Below are 11,269 nucleotides of genomic sequence, written 5' to 3' on the forward strand. Positions count from 1 at the left end.
CTGCAGATGTTTCTAAATTAATTTATGTAAATTCAGTTCCTTAGTTGATATTTCTGTAAGTACAACGTCGGTTTATATTTTGGAACGCTGAACGTGACTGACCACATTCACTGTAGAGCAAAGCAAGCCCAGGCACAGCAGATGGACATCCTCTACGCGCCAAGTTCACACGGGAATCCAAACAGATGGACACATGAAGCGTATCACCTGCTTTTTGGCGCCACACCTCAACACTCGCAGTGTGATTTAGAATGGAAAAAAAAAAATCACTGAGGGATTTATATCTTACATGGTTACAAGGCATTTATTAGCCACCGGAGGTTGAGTTTTATCAATGAGACAGAGGTCTCTGCAAAGTGTAACTCAACTCTTCAGCTCTGCTCACCAAAGGTGTTTCTGTTTGTTAATTTACAGTTTTGTTTCCCCATTAGGCAAATTTCTCTCTAAATGTCCACTGAATCCATCACATTGTTTTGAATAGATGGGCTGAAGGTGCTCAGGGAATACATTTTTTTAAGGGTTTTCTTAAGGGTTGCAAAATGCACGCGTCTCTGCTCTCACAGCATAATTTTAGCACATCCGCTGGGGTCTGATAAGGTTGTAATCATTAGCAATCAGCAATAATTACCTCCAGGTGCTGACATTTCTTGCCTTCAGAGATTACTGTTTTGTTTTTCTTCCTCACAGATTGTAACCGCCTCCCCTCCAACCACCTCCTGAAGAAAATGACAGTATTTGCATAGCATTTTACAGTATCGTGTTTCCTCAACATGTTTCTTTTGGATCTCTGCACCTCCGTTGTCAAACTCCTATTGTTTTGCCCCCTCTAAGTCCGAAGCCCACCAAAGGAGCTCAGCAAGTGTCATGCATTGTGTGATTCCCCTTCAACTGCCTTTGATTTACAGTGTTGTTTTCTTTGTTTTTGAATCAGCATTTGGACGACTTGTTATTCAGTGGCTCGCATTTTGCAGAGCAAAGGTGTCGTAGCATCAGCTTCACAGGAGCATTTGGGAAGAAGAGAAGATTATTAATGAAGTGCGACATCCCGTGTTTTGAATGTGTTTAATTTTCTCTGTTGATGATGTTTGTCTTGGTCTTTAATCATGTGCAGATGGCAGTAGGAGGTGGTTGGCAGAGACAGTATTCATGATCTGGACGGGAGGAGACGCAGTCCATTTAATAACTGAATGAAATCTCACACCTGTTGCCTGAGAGGATCTGAGAGAACTCAGTGTAAATGATGGAAAAATGATTTCATTCTGCTGTGAAACCATTTTTGAATTACTGTAGTGGTACATTAACATCTGGGAATATTGAAATTTTATGGGGGGGGGGGGGGGGGCAATAAATAAATACTTATATTGAACAGGATCAAATACAACACAGTTAAAGGAATAGTTTGCCATTTTAGGAAAAATGCTTCCATTCCTTACCAATAGTTAGATGAGAGGATTTATACCACTCTAATACCTGTTTGATAAATATGAAGCAACCCAAGCAGTTGGTTAGCTTAGTTTAGCATAGAGGCTACAAGGAAACAGGGGGAAACAGCTTGTGCGCTCATCTAAAGGTAACAACATCCACCTACTATTTCTTGGCTGAACAATGTTTCTCATGGAGTTTCCACTGGTTGGCTTGCAACTGCTACTTGAAAAACTGCCAAGAAAAATTCGGATTCTTGACGCCCACAAAACTACAACTTGATGGTTTTACACTTTTGTTACCTTTAGACAGAGCCAGGCTAACTGACATCACCTTGTTTCAAGTCTTTGTGCTAAGCTCAGCTAACCAGCTGATGGCTCTAGATACTGTGCAGATGTGAAAGTGACAGATGTGAAATCTTTTCGTCTATCAGCAGAAAAAAAAAAGAAGCAAATAACAGAATTTCAAAAAATCTTAAGAGACTCCTTTAGCAGTTGGGATTAAAAAGATTTCATGGGGGAAATGGTTGCACCTTCCAAGTTAGCATCAAATACAATACAGTTCAAGTATAAATAAATGAAATAAATAAGGTATAGTGATATCATTCAGTGTTTAACATGTACTGTATATTGGCCTATAACATTCAAAGGAATATTTCCTGTACTGGATTGTTAAATACCCCTGTGAAACTTTAGCAGTAATTCAACAGGCCTGAATCAGTGACTGGTCGTATTTCTGAGTGTAAACTGTATGTTGCTGCAGAGGTCATGTTGATATCAATGTATTTACTTTGACTTGGAGCAGTTTAAAAATCTCCTGATACACAAGCAATTTGAAACAATTATTCTTAAAGCCGCTGATTAGCTTCTCCATCTGTGAGCCCACTGCTAATCTGCCCAAACACAAACTTCCTGCCAAACAAACAATGCTTTATAATGAAGTGGGTCTTTGCCAGGAGGCCATCAGTGGTACTGGCTGCACTGCTGTTATTATTTTTACTCCACCCCTCCACACCCCACCACCCCCTAAAAGCTGGGTCTCATTCACACACATTAATTCAGCCAATCAGATCTAAACAATGCTCATTAGCCAAAACAGCTGAGCTCAGTTCCATTCAGTTTTTCCAGTCTAATTGAAATGTAGGGCTCGGCCCTTCTGGGAGAGCATCATTAGCAGGACACATCATGCTAATGCATTTTAAAGACATCCAGCTCAAGGGCTAATTAATATTCCCCAGAAAGAACTGCAAATCTCTCCTGTAAGAGCCACTTCATAACACCAGCTTTCATAATGTTTACTAAAACATTTTCTATAGGATTTCAAACCGAGGCTCGTGAAAATGCAGCGATCAAACTCCAGAGGTTCAGAAACAATGGGATTAATTGGATTGTAGATCATTTCAATAGGTTTGACATAGCAAAGGCAAACATTGCTAATTATAAACAAGATGACACATATATCATGTGTTTTAAGTGTGAAGACTTTTGAGAAATGTTCCAGTGAAACCTGCAGTACCATTTAACTTAAAGGGACACTCCACCAATTTTACGCATGTTCAGTTTTCTCATCCCCGATAAGCTTGTGAAAACAGCCGTGCAATATTTCCTGCGCAGCTTTGTAAAGCCTGAGGAAATCACCTCAAGTCCAAGTCGATACAACCCTGATGACATCACAGTGACATCACTCGGGTTGTCTCAGCTAAGCTTGGACTCGAGTCTTCCAGTCTACAACAGAAAGCCTGACTTACGCTTCATGTGGGCTTTGAAACACATGGAGGTAATGAAAGATGCTATCCGGTTGCATTGTGGGAAGTGTAGGATCCAGTGTTTTTGGAACTTGACCCACACCTGGGACTAAAAGTCAAGATATCTGCTGTTTCGATTTTGTCTTTATAAACATCTCTCCTGTGCAAGTTCCCCCTGTAAAGCTGGAGTGTCCCTTTAGTTTTAAAACATTGGCATACAGTGTGAAAACCACTATGACATGCAACTTGTGTTTTTGTGCAATAACTTTAAAAAAAAAAAACCTGTCGACACATTTTATCTGGGGTAATATGCATTTAAGATAGTGAGATACAACAAATACATTCATCAAGTAGTGCAATTTAATATGAATGAGAAGCACTTACAATGCTTTTTCTTTTTTTTAATTAAGAGAATTACTATTTTTTAAGAAAATGGTATCAACCCAACCACAATGCAGTTCAGTTCCTCATGTGTCTATAATGCATGTGCACATTGCTTAAAATAACCCAGATGTTTACCTTGAAAAAAAATGCATGGCAAACATGTAAACACTTAATACAAAAACGTTATTAACCCACTGTGCATGAATGTGTAGAAATCCATTGTCTAAAAAAAAAGAAAAAAAGAAAAAGAAATCACATTACATGGCTCATCTCTCCACAGAAAGCCAATCAAATTCCAGTTGCTCTCAGCAAGTCCAGCACATAGGAGACTTTAACATCCCATCATGTCTGCACAAATCCTGTCCAACCGTTTACTTCTACATGTCCTGCTGTTTTTACCACGAGATTTGATTTTATTCCTTGTAAATTATTTGTAAAAATGAAATAATTAAAAATAATAAAATTCCGAATAAAGCTCAAACAGTAATTAACAATGACACTTCCTTTTATTTCACAGGAGTCGACACACCACCTCACAACAGCATGTAAAAGCTTAAATGAGAAAGACAAAGGATGAGGCTCAAATTCCTCACTTCAGTACTAAACACCACATAGGCCTACTACGATACATATATACAAAGGTTCGTGGGATTCAGCCCCACGGTTACTTGCGTAGTTGTAAAAGACAGCGCGGAATAAATACACGTCTATTTTACATCAATGTTTAATATAAACAAATACCTGTCGTACAAATTGCACTTGCCGATGGCTGTGAGGTAAAAACACATTGTGAGCACTACATGACTACAGTACAGTCACTTCGACAAATGCCTCGCTCCTGTCCAATGCTTTTAAATAACAACCACTTTTTATTACACTGCGCCTCGTTTCAAGATTAAACTGTGACCCATCACGAACCTGGGTTAACTTACAAGACATCCACCTCCCCTTAATACATTAACTTCCTGAATATATAATGAACAGCTGACCCAACAGAATAAGAAATAACCCAAAAAAACAAACAAACAAAAAAAACATCAGGAACAAACCACTGGAGCGTCTGAGCGCTCTTTGGCAGAAGTGTCAATTCACTGACACCTGTTTTATGGCAAAGTGCATACAACCGTTATGGTTCATTCAGATTTAGCGAACTGGATTTTAAAGTCGGTATTATCTGTATCTTTAACTTATTTGGTGCATCTTGGAAACATCATTGGCCCCGATGCCTTTTTTTTTTTTCTTCTTTTTTTTTTATGAAAAAGGGAAATATGGCTTCCAGATACGTCTAATGATTTGATGTTTGCTTTCTCTGATGCAAATCAAAAAAATCGACCCACTTAGGCTCTAATGTAAGGTACAGCTCTTCCCCCAAAAGACGCACAAGCTAAAAGGAGTCAACGCCCGCTGCTGTACGCATCTTTCCTCCAGGCTGTTGTAATCCACCTCAACAAAAGTTGAATGTTTTCCCTCATAGCTGTGATTCAGAGTGAGACAGCTTTGCGGTCCCCACCAGGCTGCTGTCACTGTTGTCCAAGCCGGCGCAATCCGACCATATCCCCAGAGTGCCGGGCTCCAGAGAGGACACGAACCCGCCGGAGCACCGAGTCAGGTCGCAGGAGCTGATGTGCAGCCTGCGGTCGGCTTGCCTCGGGCAGCACAGCAGCCTCTTGAAAGCCTTCCTAAAGTCCGGGCTCCGACAGTAAATGATGGGGTTAAACGCCGAGTTCACGTACCCCAGCCAGTTTAGGAACACGAAAAGGTCCTTGTCCACCACCTCGGCGCAAAAGACCCGCACGACGTTGACTATAAAGAAGGGCAGCCAGCACAGGGTGAACGTCCCCATGATGATGCCGAGTGTTTTGAGTGCTTTCTGTTCCCTGAGCGCCAGGATTTTAGACGGCCTCTTCTTGCACTTGGAGGTCAGTCCGGTTAAGGTGTTGTGAAACCTGCCCTCGCACTTGTCGATTTTCCTCAGCTGTTTTTTCGCCTCTCTATACACGCGGGCGTAAACAAATATCATGACCAGTAGAGGAATGTAAAAAGATATGATGGATGAGGAGATGGCATATGCCCTGTTGGTGACAAAGTCGCAACACTCGGGGTCCTCGTAGCAGGCTGTGTCCACGCTGTCCCGGGACCAGTGCATCAGGATGGGCAGGAAGGAGACGAGCGCAGAGATTGCCCAGACTATGCACACCACAGCTTTGGCCCGAGCTTTGGTCAGCAAGCTTTGGTAGCGGAAAGGCGAGGTGATGGCCACGTACCTGTCAATGGCGATAACGCACAGGGTCTCGATGCTGGCGGTGACGCAGAGGACATCCACGGAGATCCAAAACTCGCAGAAAAAGGAGCCGTACAGCCACGAACCGCGCACCTCGAGCGCGGCGCCAAACGGCACCACCAGCAACCCCATGATGAGGTCCGCGCTCGCCAGTGACACGATGAACACATTGGTGAGCGTCTGCAGCCTCTGCGTCCTGGCTATAGCCACGATGACCAGGATATTCCCGAACACAATGCACAGGACGATCAAACCCATCACCAGGCTCATCCCCGCCATCCACTGCTCGGACGCGTCCGCGGAGGACCCCGGGGCGTCCGACGCCTCGCTCCCCGTGCCATTCTGGAAGTTCACCGGCGAGGACGCGCCACCGTCCCCCATGACGGGCTGCTGCGCTGTGTGCGGGACCAGGTCGAGTTCATCAACGCAGTGCAAGCAAGCCTTTCCAGTGTGTCGCTGTCTCACGAGCCCACAGCTCTACCCCCGTCGCGCGCCACCTCCATCTGGGGCTCTTCTCTCGCCCTCAAGCCTGCGCGAGCTGCTGCACCGGCCGGGATCGTCAAATCAGGCTGTGACATCACTGCTCCCCAGGACCAATCAGACAGCTCAGTAGATAAATTGTCCTGAGAGTGAAGTTGAGGACACAAACAACACCTGTACCTCAAAGAGGAGATATATCCAATCTCAGTTTCATATGATTTACAAGTAAATGCACATGAATGAAATGAAACACACAGCACTTCCACTGAGGTGGAAATTTCTGGCTGCAAAACTGATGCAAAACTGTGTGTGTTTGTTATCTATGAAAAATCTGCGAGTCTTTGGGAACATGAGAAGCCAAATATGGACCTCCAGAATCCACCATGACATTGTGAACTACAGGGATTTCCCTGTTTTCATCACTTGCCATCACAAACAATATTTGTTTTTCCACTTGTCCATTTTTATATTTTTATCAGTAAGAATACATTCCACGGCCACTGGGGTCAGGCCCAACCGCAGATCTGCCTTTCGCTTCACAGCAGCTGTATTACAGGAGACTTCTTAAATCATGTGAACTACAAAGCAGGGTTTGACTCACAGCCAAACAGACACAAATCACTCAGGTCAGCTCATCGTGTAAAACACGGAACTGTGATGATTTGTTATCTACGGGACGAGACGGGATTTGCAGTGTCTGTGCTTTGCACTGGCCAACATCAGGATGTCAACAAACTGAGGAGCGCAGACACCGAGGCTGAGGGACTGGCTGACAGACAGATCTTGTAAACAGCCCAGTTCAAACAAAAACAAGATTACACAAGAGAGGAAGAGACAAAAGACAAATAAATAACAGTGGGGACAAATCTGGTTACATTAAAGTAGTATGCAATAATTGACAAGATGACAAAGAATTGAGTTCACCAATAACATATTCGGTTTCATTCATTTAAACACTTCAGAGTAAGACTTTGAAAGATGAAGACAGTGACAGACATCTTCACGAGCGGTTAAGTGAAGGCATTTGCCTCGTGACACACACAGGCTTACACACATGGACGGATGATGACGCGGCTCGCCTTGTTTTTCTGCGGCTCGTCTGCATGCATGCTCGTGAACTTGACGACCCAGTGCCGGAAGCTGTGACACGGCCTGACCCCCGAAGCAACAAAGCTCATCTGATGGTGTCGACGCCGCTGCCGCACTGGTCTATACCTCAGGCAACTCACAGCCAGCTGCATGTCGGGGAGGGAGGGGCTGGAGGAGATATGAGCGGGCTGAAATAGCCCAATGCCTCTTCACTAAATGTCTAGGGGTATCTGAGAAATGCAGATGTTCAAACACGTGGCCCAGGAGGTCAGTTCAACGCATGCCATTAATAGAGTTTACTTTATGCACATAGGAAATGCCTCCTGTTAAAACACTTTCATCCTGCTTCACTTCGCCAGTGCCTTGGTCAATGACACCTGAGTGGTTATAGTTTTCCCTGGTTTTCCCACGTATGCGTGACTTTAAACACAACCCCACTTTACTATGCTTTAGGTTACCATTCCCCCTTAGAAAAAAAAGTTGAAATCAACCCTTGTGAACCAAACAGATAATAATAATATAATAATAATAATAATAACAATAATAACAACAAAATTTGTTTGTTTGTTTGTTTGTTTGTTTTGCAACCAAACATTCAAATAGCTGGAAGTTCAAGGCATTTAGAAGATAAAGTGAAAAGACTGGGCACTGTGATTTACGCAGAAAACATTATTCAATGCACGGGATGTTTCAGGCTGGGTCCTTTCTTAGCACGCTGCTTGTCAGACGGACATCAGGCCACAAGGAGGTGGTGGTAAAACATAGGAATTAGACTGATTAGTCAACAAGAGACACCTGTCATAACAACCAATGGCAGCCGGAAGAGCACTTAAAAATTCACACTAGCAGCACCAGGAAACAAACACCCAATGCAGAGTTTCCCTGTGAACAGGTCAAGGAAAAACTCTCATCTAAAACGATTAGGTGTGAGAGTCTGCAGGAAATCAATCTAGAAAGCTTTCTCTGCTGTGGGAGGATTTGCACTCACAGTATTTCCAAAAATCCTGGCCATTGTTACATCTAGTGCTACCTAGACACGTTGATTGCGAGTTCTGGTATTAATGTGCCCGTGCAGGTTTTTGAGACACCTGCCTTTTCTACTCACCGAGTGTGGAATAATCATCCAGAGTAACATGGACAGATGTGGTGCTGCTGCTGCTGCTGAATATTTAAAGTGTCTGTCTAAGTGCTGTGAGCATCTCAAATTAAATTCCTATTCACCTTCACTCTGCTGCAGAAATCTCAGAGAAAGATGTCTTAAAAATAAATTTAGACATGATTTGGGTGAAGTGACCCTTTAGGATGTTGACCAAATTTCATTTTTAAAAAAGAAACAATGTCCTCAAACTCTTCAGAAAGCTTTTGAACTTTGCTGGTGTCTCTTTAAAGGCTACATTTATAGCGTTTACACTTTTTTGTGGTAATTCAACTTTCCATATTTTTTGGTGCAGTTGATCCCTCACTTTCACATGAATAAGCTGACCAAAGTGCTCTTGACCACTGAGCAGCAGCTACCTCCCACATATCCATCATGCAGGATTTCTATGCTGGAATAAAGGGAAGTATAGCAGGTTCAACTTGACCTAGCAGCTTGACCTTAAAGTGCCAACATCGACACGGGTCAAAGGTCAAAGTTGATTCTGAAGCGGTGTCTTGGGCTTGAGCCTCTCAGCGGAGGAGGGAATGACGGTGAGCAGCAAAAGGAGACAAACTGGTATGATGTGTTCAGGTGACACATAACTAATTTTCAGTTAGCATTCCTCCTTGCGCTGTCACACGGACTAAAAATATGGAAATAATATATTTAACTTAACAGTGACATGATCTTAATGGAGCCCACTCAGCCAGAGTGACGAGACAATAAATGTTTTTGCAACTAAAAGCGTGCAAAAAAAAAAACAAAACTGTGACTTTCTCCCTCACTAAACCTTCTTATGGTTTTCATCTTTCAGCCAAACAACCCCGCCAAAATCATTTCATAACTTCAGTCACAATTAAACCAGTCATCTTGAATGAGCAATTAATTTAGAGAGGTCGCTAACAATTAACCAGTGTCAGCTTCATGCATCATATGAGTGTCATAAGAGGCGCAGGATTTACAAGCCCTCGAGAAAGCTTTTAAAAGCCTTTTTTTGTGCTGCTGAAAGGAGCTGTGTGCTTGTGGAGACTCTTATCTAATCAATCAGATTCAAAAATCCTCTTGGCTTACTTGAGGGATTTGCCTACTTTTAAATTAATATTTGGTTGAACATGTTATATCACCATATAGGCCGTCACATAGCAGCCAAAGGAAGTTGTGCCACTGCCCAGCTCCCGGTGACACCACCTGACTTGTGATTGTGAAAAAACTTTCAGTATTTTATGACTGTAAATGTGTTGGTATACTTCCTGTGTTGATGTATGTGCGTACATGTGTGTGTGTGTGTATGCGTAGCCCCCAGCAGCCAGAATCACATGGGGGTTAATGATGCTGTCAGGGCGACGGCGAGGGAAGTGGCCGAGGGGGGGATGAACGGATAAGGCAGAAGGCAGCGGTACAAAAGTGGAGGGAGAGAGGTGGTGGAGGAGAAGGGAGAGCGAGTCATATCTCCTCTTCTGCTCTGTCCTTCCTCTTCATTATGATTTTTTTTTTTTTTTTTTTTTAAAGTAAGTATCTCATTCGTTGCCACATTCATCCTCTCATACATAATGATAAACATTTTTCATGTGTTTAATAATGTTTCAAAATTTATCCACATGATAACTTAACCTGGACTCCTCACAGTCGAAGGGCTTTAATGATGAGTTTGAAATATGTTGTGCTATAATTTATGACCGCACTGATATGGGATGTAAATCTTTATAGTGACTTCCTTGATTGTCAATGGCTGATCCTGTTCTACATGATAGTGTAGCCTCTGTGTTTCTCCGGGTCATTCTGCTGTGTCTAATGGCATTTACATAACCTCATCTGTTATTCTTTATAGTTATATTTGGACACTAAAAATATATTTGTGTTATCTTTTTTTGACTTCCATATTTGCGGTATATATATATATATATATATATATATACACAACATGGGGATTGTAGTTTATCTTTAAGGCAATCACATATAACCATCCTGTTAGCTCCAACAAATGCACAGTTTAACTCCTGTTTAAGTAACATCCGCTTAAAACCAACTGCTTTGGAAAATAATCACATATAACAGCTTTTTTATATAAATAAAACTGTATATTTGTTACATGTTTTTAAAGATGCGTGTCTTCAGTAGACAGGACTGGATTTGGGGCCGAGTGTCACAGACAGGGTGAAGTGAAGTAAGGCAGCATTGAGAGATGGACTATAACACAATGCTGGTTTTGGTCTTTTCAAGGGAAAAATATAGGGCAGCACCAGCTTTATCTTTTAGGTGTATTGTACCATAAAATAAGTGTATTGTCCTTTATCATCAAAGGTGCGTTGACAGATCCGTGATGCCACCTCCTAGTGTGTGACTATTTGTGTGTTTTTGTGTTTTACTGTGATATTTTACATGCTGCTTGGGCCAAAATCTTAAACTATTGTTTGCAATTGAGACATTTACACTATTTCTTGGCCCGAGAGTGAGACAAATGGGAGGGATTTACTGCATGTTGTGAACAGGAAGTCTGTCATCTGAGGTCAGCTCACACATAACCTGGCTCTGTAACAGATTTATGAGGGAGCAAGCTCATTAGTGAAGCTTTTGATAATATCTCACATAGCGGAGCTTTAGTCTTTCAATTTATTAATGCATTAATTGTAGTTCTGCGAAGTGACCTGAATCATAAAGGCTGGAAATATGTAAAGAGGAATATGAGATTGATGAGAAGAATTTTAAAGAAAAGCTCTTTGTGTGAAACCCC

At 42.3% G+C, this 11,269-nt stretch overlaps 1 protein-coding gene across 1 annotated transcript; it reads right to left on the reverse strand.

Moving 5' to 3' along the window:
• Positions 1-3,459: 3,459 nt before the first annotated feature.
• adrb1 (adrenoceptor beta 1) lies at positions 3,460-11,181 on the reverse strand. The gene has a single exon (XM_056365892.1). The coding sequence runs from the start codon at positions 6,210-6,212 to the stop codon at positions 5,019-5,021; it is 1,194 nt and encodes a 397-aa protein (XP_056221867.1). The 5' UTR covers positions 6,213-11,181; the 3' UTR covers positions 3,460-5,018.
• Positions 11,182-11,269: the final 88 nt, after the last annotated feature.

The sequence above is a fragment of the Seriola aureovittata genome, chromosome 21 (assembly GCF_021018895.1).
Source record: "Seriola aureovittata isolate HTS-2021-v1 ecotype China chromosome 21, ASM2101889v1, whole genome shotgun sequence".
NCBI lineage: Eukaryota > Metazoa > Chordata > Actinopteri > Carangiformes > Carangidae > Seriola > Seriola aureovittata.